This window comes from Ptychodera flava, chromosome 20 (assembly GCF_041260155.1).
Source record: "Ptychodera flava strain L36383 chromosome 20, AS_Pfla_20210202, whole genome shotgun sequence".
NCBI classification, from domain to species: Eukaryota; Metazoa; Hemichordata; class Enteropneusta; family Ptychoderidae; genus Ptychodera; species Ptychodera flava.
In genome coordinates, this window is record NC_091947.1 from 23,889,734 (window position 1) to 23,909,204 (window position 19,471).

The window sequence follows — 19,471 nt, forward strand, 5'->3', positions numbered from 1 at the left end:
AATATGCGGTAATACATTTTACAGAAGTACAAATACGAGATGTACTGAAAAAGTAAAAGAATAGGCTATATAACAAAACACAATATGATCTGAGCAAATTTGAACATGTGTCATAAACCTTGTTTTGTATTTTGATTTTTTTGAGAAAGAAATCCAAGATCTTTTACCCGCTTTTACCGATTGACCTCGATAACATCTCGAACGTCAATATAAAGATGAAACCCTGTTCTCTCCCCCCCCCCCCCCCCCCCCCGGTCTATGGTTCAACATGCTGAATACAGGTACCTCGTATACTGCCGCGCTTCATTACCCAGAATTCCATAGTCCGAACCATAGAAACAAACATAACAAGATGGCGGCGTCCTCTCGAATTTGAAGTCAGGCCTATTTTTTATGACATTTTTGCATTTTAACGGAGGATGAGAGGGTAAGTATTGATATGTTAATTTGCATAACTTGCAATATTGTGTCTTACCCATTTTAAGCCATCGGTCGGGCAGTCTAACGCGATTAGTTCACTGTAACGTCTGCCAAACGAGTCTGGGCCCAGTCAGTTTACAAGGTTTACGTACAACTTGCCCACTATGAGCGGTTCCCACCCAGGCGTTATGTGGGACCGGGTAGTTTGTAGAAGTGTAGTTTATGCTACGTTCCGACGTTCTGATATGTAGCCTTACCGTACGGTAAGGCTACATATCACTCAGAACGTCGGAACGTAGCATAAACTCACACCATAACTACACTATTACAAACTACACGGTCCACATACACCTCTGTGGTTTCCCACTACAACTCTCATCCGGTCCCGAGGACCATAGACTCATTGTGATAGGCAGAGTCATGTGCTTCTTCAGTTTACTCCGGGTGCTTCATTACTGTCTAACAGTTATAAAGACCGTGATAAAACCACGAATTGCAAATCTCTCGAAGCAGTATCTATCATCGGAGAAAGTGTGATCAGATTCAGAAACACCCCGCCCCGAAGCCTATGAAAATCACGCAATTTGTGAACATTTCAGTTTTCTGAATCAGTCTTTCAGTTTTGTCATCAAAGACGTTTTAAACGCTTTAGTAATGAAACACTCATCATACTGTTCGAGCATGACATATATTTATCTTTACCACAGATGGTCATGTAGTTATATGTTTCCCTTGTTTGACTGTTAACTGCAGGTAAAGAAAACAGAAAAGATGTCCACTGACAGGCTTGTCCACCCACTCCTGTTTCCCTGTGCTTCGAAAGTTAAAATACCACAGGTTGGTGCAGATGAGTCAAAGCTCAGAGCCAACAAGGCCAGACTGGCCGAAATACCGATAGGAAAATTACCTGAGGCGCCAGGAAATCTGACAAGAGGTTATCTGAAAAAAATCAGCACAGACTTGAAGTTTAGTGAGGATGTAGTTGAGCAGAGAGGGGCACACACCCTTCCGTATAATGCAAATAAACTTGCAACTGTGTACGATTTCACTGGATTTGTCAAGCCGCCACCAAAGACACAAATAACTATTGGCCGTCACAACACACGGGGTCCAGATAGGAAACACTTGCCATGCAACTTGAAAAAGAGGCACCATCACTTGATGCCTCTTGACCACAAAAAGAGAGGCAAGCAGATGACAAAGGAGGAGGAGGAGGCTGCAGAGACAGATAGTGATTTTAGGGACTCAGAGACGTCTGATGAGAGTGATAGGTTGTCGGAGTTAAAATCGCCTAGGTCAGTCAAGCTTAAATTACCCGGGTCACCGACACCAGCTGGATCTCCTGAACCAGCGAATACATTCCTCACAGAAGCAACTCTAGCTGCGAAAGACTGCATGGAGAAAAGTGTCAAAGAAGCCATGAAGTGGGAGGAGTATCTGATGCTCAGTTTGAGCAAGACAACAGCACGGTGGATTGCCAGTGAAAAGAGCGCTGGTCCACAGCAAGACTTGCTGGAAAAGTTTCTGGTAGAGCAATACGGAGAGCCTCAACACCCGACTGATACACTTCTCAGGGACGATGCAAGCGTTAGCGACCTAGGTGCCATATCTGAACCAGATCTGACGTCACGTTATTCCAGGGAGAAATACCGAGATCAGCAACTTGAGAAAACGATAAAGACAGCCTCACCGGGTGGTGTCAGTGAAGACGCAGAGGGTGATGAGATGAAATCAAAACCATTGATCTCCTTTTACAGGCTTCCCGGTGGAGTCAGGAGACAACATAAAGAAACTGAAAAGGAAATGACAGGTAATTTTACAAAGATACCAATTGAAACAACATCTCGCCAGATAACACAGATTGTGTCAGAGGTCACTTGTTAACTTCTTTCCATCGTCGTAAACCATGGGCCTCTTTCGGCAACAGCTTAGTGCTACCCGTTAATGTTGATTTTTGCGTAGATCAGTGGAGCGGAAATTATGCTCTGACTCGAGAATGCTTTTTTCTCTCAGCTCAAGTTCTGATTTGCTGAATGTGATAAACTTCCATTATCAATTTCATCATGGATGCTTGAAAAAAGTACGAGGTAGACGGAAGATAGTTACACCCATAGTCTCTAACAATACTGTTTCTGGTACAGTTCTAAAACCTATGATTGTTCAACAGTGAAAATGTGTCGTATTTGATAGTCATGATCAGATTGTATTTTTAGCAAAGATTCTTTTCTAATCATAGAATATAACTTGGTAATGATATTTGAAATAATGCATTTATCAGTTTAAACAATTTTCTTCATTGTGAATTTCATTTCACAAATTTCATCAATGAATGTTCTTATAGTGCCCCATGGTAGCTTTTCTCTGAATTGACTAACAGAATGTGTGGGGGTAAGCATGAAGATATAAACAAATACAATCCCATAATGACAATGCGATGCAATCATCACCCTCATACGCTGTCATTCAACATGGTTGCCTCATTTTGTACAGGTGCCTTCAACGCAACAGCCAGTGAAATAGTCGTCCATCCACAGAAGCCTCCTCCGCCAAAGACTCTGAAAGACTTCATTAATCCAGCAGTTGGAGACAAAGTGTACATGACAGATAATCAGTATGAACAAGAGTGGTTGACAGGTAAGATTTGTGCATGAATTTACTTCCATGTTCAGATACAGAACTGAGCTCCCCCTGGTCAAAGTGACGTGGGACGAGGTTGTTTTGGTACAAAATGGCTTTGGGACAAAGTTGTGCGGGGCAACCTGGTTGTGGTGCAGTGTCTGTACCCCCCCCCCCCCCCATGCTGAGCTACACTAGTTGTGTTAGCCTTTTGTGTGTTTGCTGTGGCTTGACAAAATGAAATAAAATTATTGGTAGTGCACCCCACGCAGTAGGATCATGTATACTTTCTGTACAGCTTTGAATGGTGAACTTATTATTATCATCTTGCCAAATATAAGAATTACCCATGAATGCATGTAGACATTCTTGTTTTGATTTTAATTTGCAGTTTGTTCTCATGAGCCAAAAAAAATCTGTTGTCACATAATTCTTGTAAAGAGACGTAGGATGATAAAAAGGGACAGATAAAACCTAAAGTGATGCTAAGGTGAAGTATCTTTGTAACTCATATCCTGAGATTGCGTTTGATTTATTCCCTTATCTCCCAAGGTGCAAGACAACTTCACCAGATTCATGGTGAGAAAACTCAGATTGTGCTGGACACTGGAAACAAATACAAAGTGATATATCGGGATAATTATCCGCAGCCACCTGACATATGGCATCATGAGGATGCCAGCAAAGAGCAGATGAAGAAAAAAGGTCCAAGTAGCCAGCAACCAGCTAATGGAATTGTCATCAAGGGAATGACAAAATGGAGTCAGCTTCCTGAACCAGATGAGGTTAGTGAAGTTATTCATGCTATCATCTCTGTGAAATCTTCATATGGTGGATATGTGTGTACACATCGTCCACATGATGTTTCATGCTTTAATTCATGTTTTTGTTTGATTTTCATTCTTTTCTGCGTGATAGCTTTGATTTATTTTAACACTAAAATATTAACTAAGGAGTTGGTATTGCTCATAGTTCAAATTTTATTCATAGATGGTCTTCCATTTTGCTGTGAAGAGAACCGAAACATTCTGTAATGTGATGTATAAAATGATCCCTTCCCCTTCCGCAAACACTGATTGTGATCGCCATTTGTTTAGTCACTCTAATTGCACATACCATGGTCCAGTGTTTTTGTTTGTGTGTCAAAATTGACAGAAAGACAGGTTTTCTTATCTCTGTGACAAGTTATAGTGTTTCAAAACTCTGTTGTATGATGCAATTATCTTGGATAAATTGTTAAGTGATATTCCCATATCCACAAACTGGATCAAATGTGTGTTTTTTCATCAAAACACCAATACTTCAATCATGGTGTTAAAATGTTATGTAAAATAAGGTCCATTTAGTTATACTTTCAAAGTTGATTCACATTATCAATTATAAAGATAATTACAGTTTCCAGTTTAATTAGCGGAGAACAGATGTTTCTGTAGTATCTTACTTAAAGTTCCAAACATTTGTGTTCATTCAATTAGAACCCTTGATAAGTCTCGTACACAAGGTATACTGTGTAAAAAGCAGTCTTTTGCCAATGATAATAGTATAAAAATGTCATGTTATGATGTTTACGTATTCCTAGCCCATGTCACAGCTCATTTCACATCCCTGATGTTAATGATTTTCTGTGTTCATTGCAGAGTGACAGACGAGGGATTGCCATCCGGGATACCAGTTTTGATGGAGCCTTCGCTCGGGAACCTGACGCCTCAGCCATCAGGAAAACAAGGGAAAATCCTGCACTCACTAAAATAGGTAAATGAAATTAATTTGCATGTCAATCTTATTCAGCTATATATTATTTGTATATTGTTTACAAATAATCAAATCTGACCCGGCATTTTGAAGTCTGTTATTCACAGTGGTATTATAACCTCATTTTCATTGAACTTCTATTTACCCAAAATAATGATTGTTACGGACAAAAATGAAATATGCATTTGTCGATGTTTCTCTTAACTGACCAGTATCTCTTTCACTTGCCAGTTGCCCATTATTTTGTGCGTAATGTGGAAAATCGTATATCATGTAATGAAAGTTTTGTTTAAAATCAAGTTTTAAATAATTTTCTATAACACAAGCGCAATAAATGTTATGGCAACCTTTCTGTACTTGAGAAAGTGTACATTCTACATGAGCAATATGCTGACCAGACTGACAAATTTACCTCTCAACCTCTCTCTCCACAAATGCTCAATTTGCAACCTCTTATAAGCAATATCCTCTGTGGTTAATCCATTAACATTCCTGGCTTGTATACAGATCTTGTTCTTTCTTTTCAGAGTTTGACAAAAAAAAAATTGTTGTGTACCAGCACCACCATATTTGTGAAACACCAAATTGTACATGTTGTCACTGTCATAATCTACCTTTTTTCAGGACCAAAATTGTCAAAGAGTACCCACATACCTTTTACTTGATCATATACATGTACATGTACTTCCAACAACAAGCCTATTTCAAACTGACAATGTACACAGACACACAATACTATGAAATGACATCACACTTTCACCACATTCACATTAGACATCAAAACATTTCAGCCACCTTTTGTATTTTATAGTAGTTTACTGACCGTGACTGAAGTTCTACAAAGACTTGGGTACATGTTTTCAGTTAATCTTGTAAAAGGTGCTCCTACTTGCAATCAGATTCAAGTGAACATACATTTCAATATAACAAATAATTATTTATGTTTGTAACAATACCTGCCTGGCATACGTGTAGTTCGTGTCATTTTATGACCCTAAAATGGTAGATGATGACTTTATTTTGTTGTCGTATTGCATGCCTTAGGATTTGACTTTTGATTTAGTACTACATTATGTTATTATGTATTTTCTATCCCTCAACTGTTACATGTATTCTTTCTGTTTGTCTGTTTCTTTACCCTGTCTGATTTCACTGTGTTTTTTCATTTCAAAAATGTTTGACGCAACCACTGTTGCCACCTTGGTATGTGTAGTGAGTAGACCAATGTTAATAGTAGGTAAGAATTGTGCAGCTACTGACTGGTATATGTGAGGGCACCAAGGAAAGAAAAAAGTGACCTTTTCCATTGCATGTTGGTGGCAGTCTAAGGAGTTAAGGGTGTTGTTATTTGATTTTGACCCATGCTGTGTTTTTGCTGCATGCATGCTTTTTTTTTTTGCTTGCTGCAGGTCACAGGAAATATGATGTTAAACAATGGCATAATCATACAAAATAACAAACATGTCTTATGTGTTTATGTTTATATTAAAATGGATACCACAGTGTTATTTAAAAGACTCAATCACAATCTGTTGTCCATCTGATTTAACTGATTTGAACTAGAAATTTATAGGAAGAAGTTGACTTTTTTTAAATCATATCCATTGACATGGAGTAGAAAATTAGACACAGAATGCATTAAATTTTCATCATCATGGATCCCAAAATCAAAATCCTGGTGTTACTTGTACCATTATACAGACTCATGCATGTGGAATATATCTCAGAGTTGCTAGCCTACTAGAAGTGGGAGTCAATAAATGAATTCTACCTGTTACTTGAAAAGTATATGATTGAAACTCTACATCAGTATTTTAGCTTCAAACAAAAATGTCATGAAAGATTTCAATGTCACCAGTGAAATCATATCAGCTTTGATGCAATATGACAAACACTTTCAGCTGATAAAACAACTATAAACTTTCCATACAATCAACATTCTCCCTAGAAACAGCTACATTTTTTATATTTCTGAAATGATTTTGCAAACCACTATAAAGTATCAAATCAATAAAAGAGATAGTTTTGCTATGTATAAGAAGACTATACAGATACCGTACAGTGAACTTCATAAAAACAGCAATTTTTCGATATCATTTTGCAAACCGCTATGATGTGCTATATATGTATAACAGAGCTAAACATACCTTACAGCATATTATCTTAAAACAGCAATATTATAAATTAAAATTCAAAGCAGCAACGAGGTCAAATTAGCAGTCCGGGTCAGCTCCAAAATTGGAGACTCATTATGATAATGTATTCCGGCATTCAGCCAATCATCGACCAGATTACATCATTAATAAAGTACAGGTCACGCTGGGTCACAAATTACCCACCAAGTGTGATCGGCAGTTTTGGGCCGCTTATTAAGCCCCTGTCTTGTGAATTTCGACGAATTTCGACAGTCAACATAATCCACGTGTTCTGCAGAAGGTCATGTCCAACAAGGGGTTCGATTAGTGAACAAATATTCGAAATATTGACGATTCATTTCTACCCCCAGTTTATCGATTTCGCTCAAGTACCGAGAATCATTTTGTGGATGTTCGTCATCTCTATTAGAAATACAGTTATAAAGGTTATTTGTGTAGGTACGCGTATAAAATTTTGCAAGAAAGAAGAGCAATGTCAGAGCTTTAAAACGATACCTGTTTTGTAGTTATCAAACGCAGACTAAAATGGTACGCGATTTTGAAAATGTGTTGACAGAGTGGCCACACAACTGTTCCCCATACGGTAGAATTTGTATCGCTGCCATCTCCGATACAAATGGGGTATTCTGAACGATCTGTGTAGGTACACGATTAATATTTCGCAGGACTTCAAGCCAGAGTCTAGGAATCACAGCGATATGTGGGGTTTGGTTGTCTTAGCCAGAATAAAACTGGTACGCGATTTTGAAATTGTGTTTTGACAGAGTGGCCACACAACTGTTCGACATTATGACAGAATACGGCGCGGGAGTTCGACACAGTATGGCGTACGTAACGAAGGACGCATGTAGAGGTTGCCAGGAAATATAATTTTTACTGATGGCGCGCTGGTCGCTGATTGGCTAATGAGAGGGGGAAAATATTATGGTATAGCGTCTCCAATTTTGGAGCTGACCCGGACTGATTAGCAATATAAAAATCCTGTAGTAAGTGTACATACCTTTAAAATATCTCACTCATTCATTAACATAAAACAAATTATAAGTAATTATCATAACTTAAATAAAAAGTCAATAAATGCTTTCAAATATAAAAGCATTTAGAACAAAGCAAAAACTATCAGTTATAGCCTGTCATGGGGATTTAGAATTTTCACTAAAGAAACATGTGAGTTGTTCTAAAAAGTTCCATTGCTTTAATTAACATTTTTTGCAAACAGCTTCTGCATACATCTGTGTGTTGTCGTGATCTCACCCGTTTATCCATCACACTTTGGTGTGGACCAATCCAAATTTAACCATCAGGGGTTAATAATGCTGGTACAGATTATGCTGGCACTGGTTCTAGTTTGTTTGTCTGTGACCTTTTCCATCTGTGATTTGCTGGTAAAATTCTTTTTCTTGCATGACACAAATTTGTTGGAAAGCTATGCAAGCTGTAACTCATTATTTATAGTTAAATTGAAACTGAGTCTGTTACATGTAATATCGAAATGCAGTCTTCTCAGAAAAGAAGAAAAATACGAGAACGATTTCAAATAAAACATTTTATGATGGAATAATGAGAGACAGCTTTGGATTTTGCCATTAAACTGCAAACTTGAACATTTTACGCTTTCACAGTGTGATCTACCATTAAGATCACACATGTCCATTACATTGATCACATGTTGCCAAGCATATCAACTCACCATTAGGACACATGAAACTCCATTTTTGCGCTAGTTTCATGTTCTTGTACATTCACATCGATTCTTGGCTGTTTCACATTCATATACTCACATTTGTATGATTCTTGGCTGTTATACTAATGCAATCATTGCCACAGTATGTTTTGCCTTTGACTCGCATTTCATCTGTTGCAGTTTGCAAATCATATCACATGGTCCCTGCATCATCAAGAGTAGCTAGTTTCACTTGTGTCCGCGTCACAACCATTGACACCTGTTGATTCAACACAGCAACACAGTGTACACTGGCTACATATTTCAGTGATGCAATTGATTTGTCCACGTACATTTCCATGTCATCGTTCCTTCATATTTCATTGTAATCAATCCATATCACTATCACGTTTCATTACTATCTGACATTCCACAAACCATACTGCAGGCCATAGTTCTGGAACACAATAGTGTATGGGTGATTTTCAAAAAATGCTCAACTTTTCAAGATTTCTCATCATGATTAATTTATGGATTTGTTCAACAGTCGATGGTTGGCGTTCAAAATGGAACCTTAGCAACCGTTGGCATGACAGCAGTATTAACGATCTGGTCAAAGACATGAGTGACATTAATGACCATGTGCGCCTTGCAGCCATAGCAACCATCGCCAGGGCTGCAACATTCCGTCCTCCTCCTGATCCAGGTATCAAGTTACATGGTAAGGAAACTTTCCTGAAGTTTTTGAAACTCTTACAGACTCTTAAACTTTCATATGGTACTGTTATAGTCAGTGTTAGCGGTAACTTTTTTCTACTCGCGTACGGCATACGCATTAGTCTGCTAAAATTGCGTAAATGGCTGTATTTGAGTGCGTAATTTCACTTCCGCACTCTGTTGATGAAAAAACTGACTGCAAAATACAATGTGCCGTTCAATAAACCTACACTACATATTCGGATTGTACGATGTAAGATTATTTTAATGAAAACAGTTTAACGAACAACTTGAACAACTGGGCTGTGTTTCAAACATGCTGAAACGTAACAAGGAAGGGTATACATGCGACCGTCAAAACACATCGGGCAACCCAAAAGAGTTATGGCAGTTTATCCAGGCGCGTCTGGCAGTGTTCAAAATTTATCAGGATTCCGACAAGCTCTAGCGATGAAAATCTCCCTGGCACGGTCAAATCGGAATTCACCTATTGGCGGGCCTTCCATACTCAGTAACATCAAATTCCGCGTGGTCATGCACAGTTGGCATTTAATTTGTTGCAACATTTCTGTCAATCACTCACAAATAACTTAATAAGTTTAAGAAACTATCCCTCGCCTGAAAATTAGCAATGTGTGTCATAGGCACAGCTGACATGACACTGCCTTTGAACTACGATGCCAATTTTTCAGACCACGCCCAGAGAATCTGAAACTTTCCACACAAAATGAGTGATTGACAGAAATGTTGCAACAAATTAAATGTCAAGCGGCACTCATCTCGTCTGGTTGTCGCCTAAGCTCAGTCGCGGGGAGTGCTTTTGAAAATATTTTACTGTTATCCTTTGCGTATAGAAAACGCATGACAATGAAAAAAATGCGTAGACAGTCAATTTCAATGCGTAAATACGCACGTTTTTTGCGTAAACACGTACTCTGATAGTCTATGCATTTATTTGATAGAGTGGCATTGACAGTCTCTCAATACTTTTAGGAACGTGGCAAACATTTTTGTAAATGAAAAAATGAAGAGGGTATGTGCAATGCAGAACAAGTCTGCAAGTCCAACACTGAATAGTAGCATATAAGTCTTCTGCAGGTTAAGTTTAATGGCAACAGTTCAATCCGTATTTTCCATATGACATTTTCCCTCATAATGTATATTTCTAGGTACATTAAGCACTGAGCTTGAGAAATCAGATGAGAGAGAAATAGACGCTCATGGTGTTTTGCCAGAGAAGTTACTGGCATGTGTGGAGAAAGCTTTGTATGATCCGTCCAGGAAAGTTCAAATAACGGGAGCCATTGCTCTCTATACTCTCACGGTACCAAATCAAGAGGTATGTATGACACTCTCCTTGGCATGCATAATTTGAAAGCTTTTCTTCACCCACAGCAATTTCACTGCAATTTTGTGTGAATGATTTGTCACCTGCTATGCCGCAGCACGCTATGATCACCATTATGCTGGAATCACCATATTTGTTTGTTATCACCAACTTGTTGCCGCTTTTCACGTCATCACCAACCACCCTCCCTGCATGCATCCATGATTCCCACAATATCTGCAGTTACGAAAATGCATGTGAAATGTACATGGTGTGACTATGCAAATTGTAATGTAAGTCCACTAGTGATTGGTCAGATTCAAATCATGCATGTGCGACCATGCAAATTGGATTTTTAGTCCACAACTGATTGGTTGGTTTTAAGCCTGTTTAAAGCATGTTTGACTATGCAAAAAGTGTGATTATACAAATTTCATGTTTCATATCGATTGATTTTAAATTACACCTGTTTGACAGTACAAATCATTGTCGTTTTAAGTCCACAATATACCGGGATTGGTTGTATTTAAATCATGCATGTTTGGTATGCAAATCAGAGTATCATTTAGCCACTGATTGGTTGATCTAAAATATATACATATAACATTCACATTTCCAATGTCCATAAGGAACAATCTCAGAGAAAATTCCAACATTTTCATGTGTTCATGCATCATGAGTAATACCAGTGTATAAAGATGTTAAGAAACTAGAGTTTGAATCAAACTTGCTGAGCGCATGTTCGTATGATATACAAAATTGTTGATTATTATACAAACCCTAGCAGATATTGCCGGGTGGGGATTTTTAAGGAAATGTATCACACTGCCTCACACTTGATCCTTTGATGTAACTATTTCACTGTTTTACCCCCAATGTTTCTTTCTGGTTTCCTGCACATTTTGTTTGGAATTTCCATGTTTCTGTTCCACACTCTCTCTGACACTCTGCTGGATATGTACATATAGCCAAACAACGATCAGGTAGGTTGGCTCCTCCATTGGAATGTAACAGTATCAGCTTGACGGCTACTCAAATAACCAAAGAAATTGCTGACAGTTGCATCATGCGACCATTTGCGCGTAACCCATGGTCTGCTTGCATGGAACAGCAGTGATCTACATACTAACCAAGCTTTCAGTATAGTTTTCAGTTTTGTTGCCTTGCAGTGAATGACATTGAAAATTCTTACATTGCTTCAACCGTAGCTATGATGAAATTGAATTGTAACATGTGCAGTAAAATATAGCTGAATATGCACACGCTTAGCAAGCGAATTGTGCCAATAATGAATGCAGATATTAGCTAGAGAGACTGAGTATTTAGAAATAGTGTACTAATACAAAAAAGTTTTAAAGTCTAGAAGCAGTTTGATAGTAACATAGTTGGTTCTGTCTTGTCATATTGTAAATGTTTTTGGAGTGATAGATGAACTACTCTGCACAGCATAAAAACATGTTTTGCCAGGTATTCAAACAAACAAAATAAAAAAATATTCCGGAAAGATTTTTCATTCTCAAAGTGTGTCCCTGAATCCAAAATCATAGTCACAAAAACCTTTTTTGATAAACTGAACTTTTCAAAATGTTGAGTTTTCTATCACCCTAAAAACATGAAGAGGAAGTATTTGAAACTTGTTCATATCATTGTCTATTAATGTATTCATGTTTATGAGTATTGGGTCAACGGTAGATACATGTAGTGATCTAACTGCAAATGCATGTTTCATGCACACATAAGAGGAAATTGCACTGTCATTACTCATATGTACATTTTCAACCGTGCAATTTATCATGTGTTTTACTGTATGGTATGCATTTATATGACATTGTAATGTGTATAGACTGTTGAAATGGCTGTGCATGGCAGGTTATTTCAATCTGTCTGTGCTCTGGCCTGGTACTAAAGCAACTTACTGTCATCTCAATATTAAAAATGCATAACATTTATGATCTAATGTTTGCACATGTGCACAACATGTATCAGTATCAGTACACAGTGTTGTAATCAGTGTTGTACCAAATATTGTTGAAGCATAACAACAGTAAATGCATTTTTATGGCAAAGTGACTCAACCTAGAAAGACAACAAATGTGTCTATGTGGTTTAAAAACTGTGTAGGATTTCTCACTCAAAGCATTTCCATGTCAAGCAGTCAAACAAGTCAATGTTTCACCAAAACATGAAGTGACATCTTTTCTTGAGCTGAATATAAAAGTGGGCTACAAAAACCAAAAACAACAATAGGCCCATAAAAGGATTCCAGAGTTCTACCTCCAGCATTACAAATGGAAAATACCCATGAAGTGCAGTAGCATGTATTTTAGCCCAGCATGCATCACAGTACTATAGATATCCCATGATTCACTACTGTTTGTACCATCAGTATTAGAGGTTTAGGAATGAACTTTTGCGTGTCTCCCATGTTTAGAGAAACTCCTAGACTTGTCAATTGAATTCTAAAAACATACTTAAAAACAATGTTTTTGTCATTTCCCACTTTGAATTTTTGGGCACATCATACGTGATTGAGATACTAGATAGCAATTTTATAATTATTTTTGTATTAATGAGTAGCTTGCTGTACAGTATAGTTTGGAGAAAATTTGGTGACATTAATATCTGGTTCAGCAAAAAAACATAATGAACTTTTTAAGTGGAGATGACAAAAGAAATGTGCATGATTGTTAAGTGGAGGAGAACCATTTCAGGTGGTTGTTTATTAAACGTATGACATCAGTAAAAACCTGTAAGGCTTTATTTTTTTAAATTTTGAGAGGTTCGCAGTTGAACTTTTGATATTTTTTTCCAATCGTAAAATATATTTTTATCAGATATTATGAAATGATAATTTTATCTTTCGTGTTTGTTTTACAAGTGAGAGCAGAAAAGTTATAAGAAAAGTAATCTGCAACGGTACAAATCAGAGGGAACTGTGGGTAATTTCTAGAACTGATGAATGCTTTGTCTGTGCATTTAATCCTTGCACCATAATCATGATTGATGAAAGTATGCAAGATAATTACAGCATTTTCATTACGTGAGATTTCTTACTTGATCATTGAAATTGACAAACAAGGCTTGGGAAATTTACAAACCACCCTTTGAAAACATGTAAGACAACTTGATGATTCAATTTGAGGGTGCAGTAAACTGTGATATGTATTTCTACTTTCAATATTTTAAGGAAAATGTGTTTCTGTTGTAATTTACATATTGTTTGCACATGAACAGAAAGTCATCTTGCATGGAATCATTGCACATACATTAGCTGTATGTATGTTCTTGGGGACCTGTTCATCCCTTGAAATCTCTATGCAATGGAATGCCCTCATTGCTGACTCCAGTGTCATGGGCTATATCACTGGGAATCAAGGGGTGAACAGCTAGGTTAAAGAATTCATTGTGATCACTAACGTTTGTTGTTCAGAGTGTCTTGCACTGCAAATTAACCATCAAATTGAAACTTTAAGGCAAGGTACACTTTGTACCGCAATCAAGTGACCTCATCAATTAACACAGTTTTGTTGATCCAACAGGCAAAAAGAATCTTGAACACTGTCCTCCGTGACGGTGATGGACCAGAGAGATGGGCAGCTGCCCAGTGTCTTGCCCATGCTGGGGTCTGCGACTCCTTTGTGGTTGGTGAGCTGATTCAGCAGATATTTGACACGGATGACATGGTACAGTACGAGCAGGCCATAATGCTGATGACAAAACTCAGCTCTCAGTCCTCCATCGTCCATTCCATGGTTGCTGAGCAGCTCAACAGCACCAGCTGGAAGCAGAGGGTCATAGCCTGCAAGATACTACCCAGACTTCATGGTCAAATCAACAAGGTATGTCAATTTGGGGAAAAAAAGACTAAAACCAAAGGGATTAAGTGACTGAACATGACAATTTTTGTCGAAAGATGTATGCTTTGAATAGAGTTTCAGGAGATGGGGACCTGGCAGATTACACTATGATAGAAATAGATGAAGTACTGTGAGGGTGTACATGTATTAAATAATGTTTTTTATCATAATTATAACCTCTTTCTATTTGTCAGAAACATTTGACCAAATTACCCACCACCACCAGACTAATATGGTACATCCTCCATTGTTTTTGAATTCTATACTGATATCAGACTACTAAAACTATCAAATATGACAGTTGTTGCTCAACACAATTTAGAAATTATCGGTATCTTGTTAGATATTACAGGTCTTGTTATTATTTTGTGATGTGGATAGGCAATAGTCCATGAATACAAAGGATGGCATAATTTTGAATTATTGTGTTCCAGGATTTAACCCACAAACTATCCAACCTGATGTGGCATGATTGGCATCAAGAAGTGAGGAAGATAGCAGCACAGACACTTGGCAGGACAGGGCACGGCAAGGAAGTCCACAATGATCTCAGAGACAGAATTGAAGAAGGTTCAGAGAGGGACAGGGTGGATGCTCTCACTAAAATAGGTCACCTAGGTAAGACTAGAAATCTTGTATATGCTTTTTCATCTCTGCAGAAAGCATACAGCAAATTCTTCAATAAATCATCAATGGATTGTGGTATTAATCAGCTCTGAAGATCGGTAAATGTTCAAATGTTTGCAATCAATTGCCATAGGTAGATAAGTATAATGCACTAGCATACTACCGGTATATACTTTTGATGTTTTTGTGGTTCTTTGTGCAGCTTGTCTGGTAGCAAGAGGCGATAAAATATCAATGAATAATTTGAGATGAAATGAATGTTTGATTTGCAAATTTTAGGTGAAATGATGTTAGTTAGCCAAAATTTGAATTCTTGACGTACTTTGACATTTCTAGACAAATTATTTGCGTTGCCAACCCCCTCAATTCATCACATTTTCTTGAGAAAATGCAAATATATGTTTTCCTGCAAATTACAGAGGATTAGATTTCCATTAGGAATATCGCTTGTTAACAAGTGATTAATTCCAGTAAATCACATCACAGTATTAGCGTAGTACTACATTGATAATTGTCTGGTTGCAGGTATCATGACAGCCAAGTTAATGCCGGTATTCCTGACCTGCTTTGATGACCAATACATCTCAGTCCGTACAGCGGCAGTCAACACTGCCGGCTACCTTCGCATTCAAGACGAACAGATCATCAGGAAACTCCTGTTCCTTACTCAGTTTGACAGCAGTTGGAAGGTCAAAGCCCACGCCATCAAAGGTCAGTAACAGTTTGGTCACTCATTTAGTATATGGAAATTGTGTGCGATAAGTTCTGCAGTAACCCAATGGTTACATTTCCTATCACCCAGTTTTACAAAATTTGTTTATATTGAAGCACACCATTTACTGTTCAAGCTGAATAACATGTAATTCCAGTGACTGACTTGAAATTTAAAGATATGATCATAAACAGATAAATTGATTTAATCTTCATTTGAGTCAAAGTGTATATGGTAGACAATTTACCCTGTATGTTTTCTCTCTCAGCCCTAGGTATGATTGGGTTGTTGACAGATGAGATTGGGGATGCCCTCCTGTGGGCGTTGAGATACGAGACCAGTCCAGGTGTTCGGGCAGAAGCTTGTCACACTCTAGTGCTACTTGGTATGAGAGGTGACAACGTCACCCATATGCTGCAAGATAGACTGCTGGTTGAAACTGATGAAATTGTCAGAACGTAAGTACTTCTGATTGTCCTGTAAAAGGTGCAAATAATTCTCAAAATGGAAATAGGTTTAATTTTTTTCAACATTCAAAGAAAGTGCTGAGTTTCCTTAACTACGATACATGCACCTTTCAATTTGGCAATTTATGTGAACAGTCCTTGTGTACAGGTGTAGCTAGCTGTTATCATGAGTAAATTGGTTTAACCCTTTCTTCCAAGCAATACTTCATTTCCCAGTACATAGTACCATTTTGTCTCATAAATGGATAAAGTGGAGCAAAAGTATGGAGGACAATACAGCTCTGTATGTCTGGTGTCTCTTATTGAAACTTGTGGTAAAAGTAGTTGGCAAATATGGTATTTGAAACTTAAAACGCTGTCCTTCAGTGGATGTTGACCTGAAAAAGCATCATGTTTTATCTTTTGATGAAAATGCTGAAAAACAAGAATGGCTGACCTGTGATTTGTGTTTCTCTTCTATCTCAGGGAGGTGGCAATTGCACTTCAGTCTTTGGGTGTCAGTCCCTCCGGTGACATGGACATGGTGCAGGCCATCAAGAGTGAAGTCAGGCGTCTCAACACACGGCTCAACGTGGCATCCAAAATAACACAGAATGAAAAGAGGGCCAAGAGAGAGGAACTGCACGAGAGGTTTTTCAGCGTTCCGAGAGAGCCAGGAACACCACCAACAGTGAGTCAATTGTCTAGTTCTCTTGAACAAATTTCTGAACTTCTTCCGCATATGCTTTCACGGGAGTGTTACAGTGTAGTCATGTAGCCCATTGGAAAAAGATGCTGAGGGATGGACCAGAGGTTTGTGGAGGAAGTTAGATGCCACAATGCCATCTTCTTACATGGCTCCTTTAACTTCAAAAGTTTGACATTTTTCCTTTGGAGGAGAAAAGTGGGTGTGATCGTACTAGGATTTGTCAACCCTTTCAGGCAAGATCTCAAATCTATGTATACTTTCACACAATCCTTAAACGCTTAAATTTTCATCATCTGAATTGTGCATGCAAATTAGTTCAAGCTGTATCTGCCTCCCTTCTACTTTTGCAGCTTGACACTGAGAAGTCGATAGCAGGAAGCAGAGCATCTACCAGGCTAAGTCTACGAACAGCTACACCGGGTGTCATGATCAGCTCTGAAGATGACGACACATCACTCCCAAGACTCCTGTCAGTGAACTACGTGACACCAGACACCTTCTAACCCCAACTCCCCCGCCGAAGACACCAGGTCGTAGGACTCCGGAAGAAAAACTTGAGAAACTCATAGACGTGTACGATGGTGTGATTTCAATGAAGGAATACAAGGACTATGTTGACGCGCCAGAATCTCTTCCATCAGATGATCCATCTTTGAAGAGGAAACTGGAAGACATTCCAGAGACTGAGCAGGAAGAAGATGGAGAGAAAGAGAAAGATGCGGATGCAGGAGTGACAGAGAGTCTGGAAGCTGATGGAGTACAGAAAGAAGAGAAGGAAACTGAAACAACTGATGTTGAAAAGGTGTTGCAAGACACCTCAGCATATCATGAGACGCTTGATCCAGCGCAGGGAGAGAGTGTCATTGAGGGCGCTGAGGTCATTGAGATGAAACATGCATCCCCTGCACCGGAGACACAGGCAAGAGTCCAAACTGATGATGAAACAGAGCACGGGGACTCTGATCTGCCCAGAGAAACCACAGATGCATCGGGACAGTCTGATACCAGTGAGGAAAGTCCAAGGCCTGCAGCAGCTGTCACTGTGCCACCAACAGTTGAAGAGACAGAAGACGAGAGTGAAGGGGAAGATGACCCAGCTCCTGCAGCAGAGCAGACTTTTGAGTTGCCAGAGAGCGATGGGGACTCAGATTCTGATGATTCATCAGATGGTTAGTGTACCATCCCCCTTGACACAACTACCCAAGTTTTGGTTTGACTCCATTGTTTTCTATGCTGTGGATGGATACTGGGATGGATACAGTTTTTAGGAATTGGGAGGGGGTCTTAAAAAGTGGGCCTGCTTGTAGAGTGAACACATATAGGTACAAAAAAATAATGTAAACACATGAACTTGGTCTTGCTGTATGGCACAGTGTGCTGTACTGTCAAACTTCTGAGGTTGTAAAAACTTAAGTGTGAAGACACATGACCATGTGTACAAAGACAGCATTAACCTGCTAATATAGCCCGGCATTTGAATATTGTTTGAAACTGTTATGGCATAGAAAAGAAACAAACTACTATTTCAATCCAGTCACACAATCTTTAGCGCTGAAGACCATGAAGATTAACTTTTATATTGGACTCACGAGTGCAAATGCCTACTTGACATTCAGATAGACAATGTTGATGTATATTAATGAATCTATTGCCGTGAATGCTCTACTCCAACTTTATATCAGATCATGAATGATAAAATTTGATATTTACAAAGTAGTGATGGTAACATAGAGGCATTTCAGTGTCTTTTCCATTGCATTGTAATTTTGTTACAATACTGAGTGAACTTTTGTATGTGTTGTACATATGTATGTATGTATATTAAAATCAAGATTTTCATGAGATGTACTTGTCATATTTTTTATCAGTGCAATATTCAGACCTGCAGTGGAGAGTGACAATTTGTGAGAGGCTCTCAATGAACAATCAATGTTATTCTTTCGTTTAAGCTGACTCCCTCCCTTTATCCTCAAAACACAAGATCCAGTGCGAAATATAAAAACAACTGACACCAGCACTCTCTCTCTGCTTGGGCACATCATCAATGCTCTCCTACAGATCCTAGATACTGTACACATGAGAACATAATTAATTTCTCGTGAAATATTGTTTCATTTGTAAATCAATACTTCACAACTCATATTCAGTCACTTGCTGGCCCTGCAGTTCTGCATATTTCCAAATATTGCCACCTGGCCTGATTTTAGAAAACAACACAAAATCCTTTGGCAATTTAGATGCATGCAATAAAAATGGGCTCTCACACCCTCCCCCTTTTACATGAATTACGTAAGCCACATTTTAGCTTTATTACAGACAAACAGCCCCTAAAGTCATTAGAAGGGATGAAAATGTGAAGAGATATATTAATTAAGAACACAAATCCCAATGAATCCACATGAAATCAGAAATTAGTACACGCCACAAAATATGAAAAGTACAGCATTCCCAGTAATGAAACATTCATTG

General features: G+C 38.4%; 1 protein-coding gene across 4 annotated transcripts; it reads left to right on the forward strand.

The window, feature by feature from the left end:
- The first annotated feature begins 311 nt into the window (after nucleotides 1-311).
- Nucleotides 312-18,844, forward strand: LOC139120360 (HEAT repeat-containing protein 4-like). Of its 4 annotated transcripts, XM_070684701.1 has the most exons (15): nucleotides 312-427; nucleotides 1,174-2,230; nucleotides 2,911-3,054; nucleotides 3,589-3,821; nucleotides 4,674-4,788; nucleotides 6,002-6,025; nucleotides 9,155-9,328; nucleotides 10,494-10,663; nucleotides 11,620-11,634; nucleotides 14,191-14,490; nucleotides 14,943-15,126; nucleotides 15,661-15,846; nucleotides 16,116-16,305; nucleotides 16,780-16,984; nucleotides 17,353-18,844. In XM_070684701.1, the coding sequence occupies exons 2-15, from the start codon at nucleotides 1,192-1,194 to the stop codon at nucleotides 17,503-17,505; spliced, it is 3,132 nt and encodes a 1,043-aa protein (XP_070540802.1). In that variant the 5' UTR covers nucleotides 312-427; nucleotides 1,174-1,191; the 3' UTR covers nucleotides 17,506-18,844. The 4 variants fall into 4 exon arrangements, with proteins under 4 accessions (XP_070540802.1, XP_070540803.1, XP_070540804.1 ...); XM_070684702.1 differs by lacking the exon at nucleotides 11,620-11,634; XM_070684703.1 differs by lacking the exon at nucleotides 6,002-6,025.
- Nucleotides 18,845-19,471: the final 627 nt, after the last annotated feature.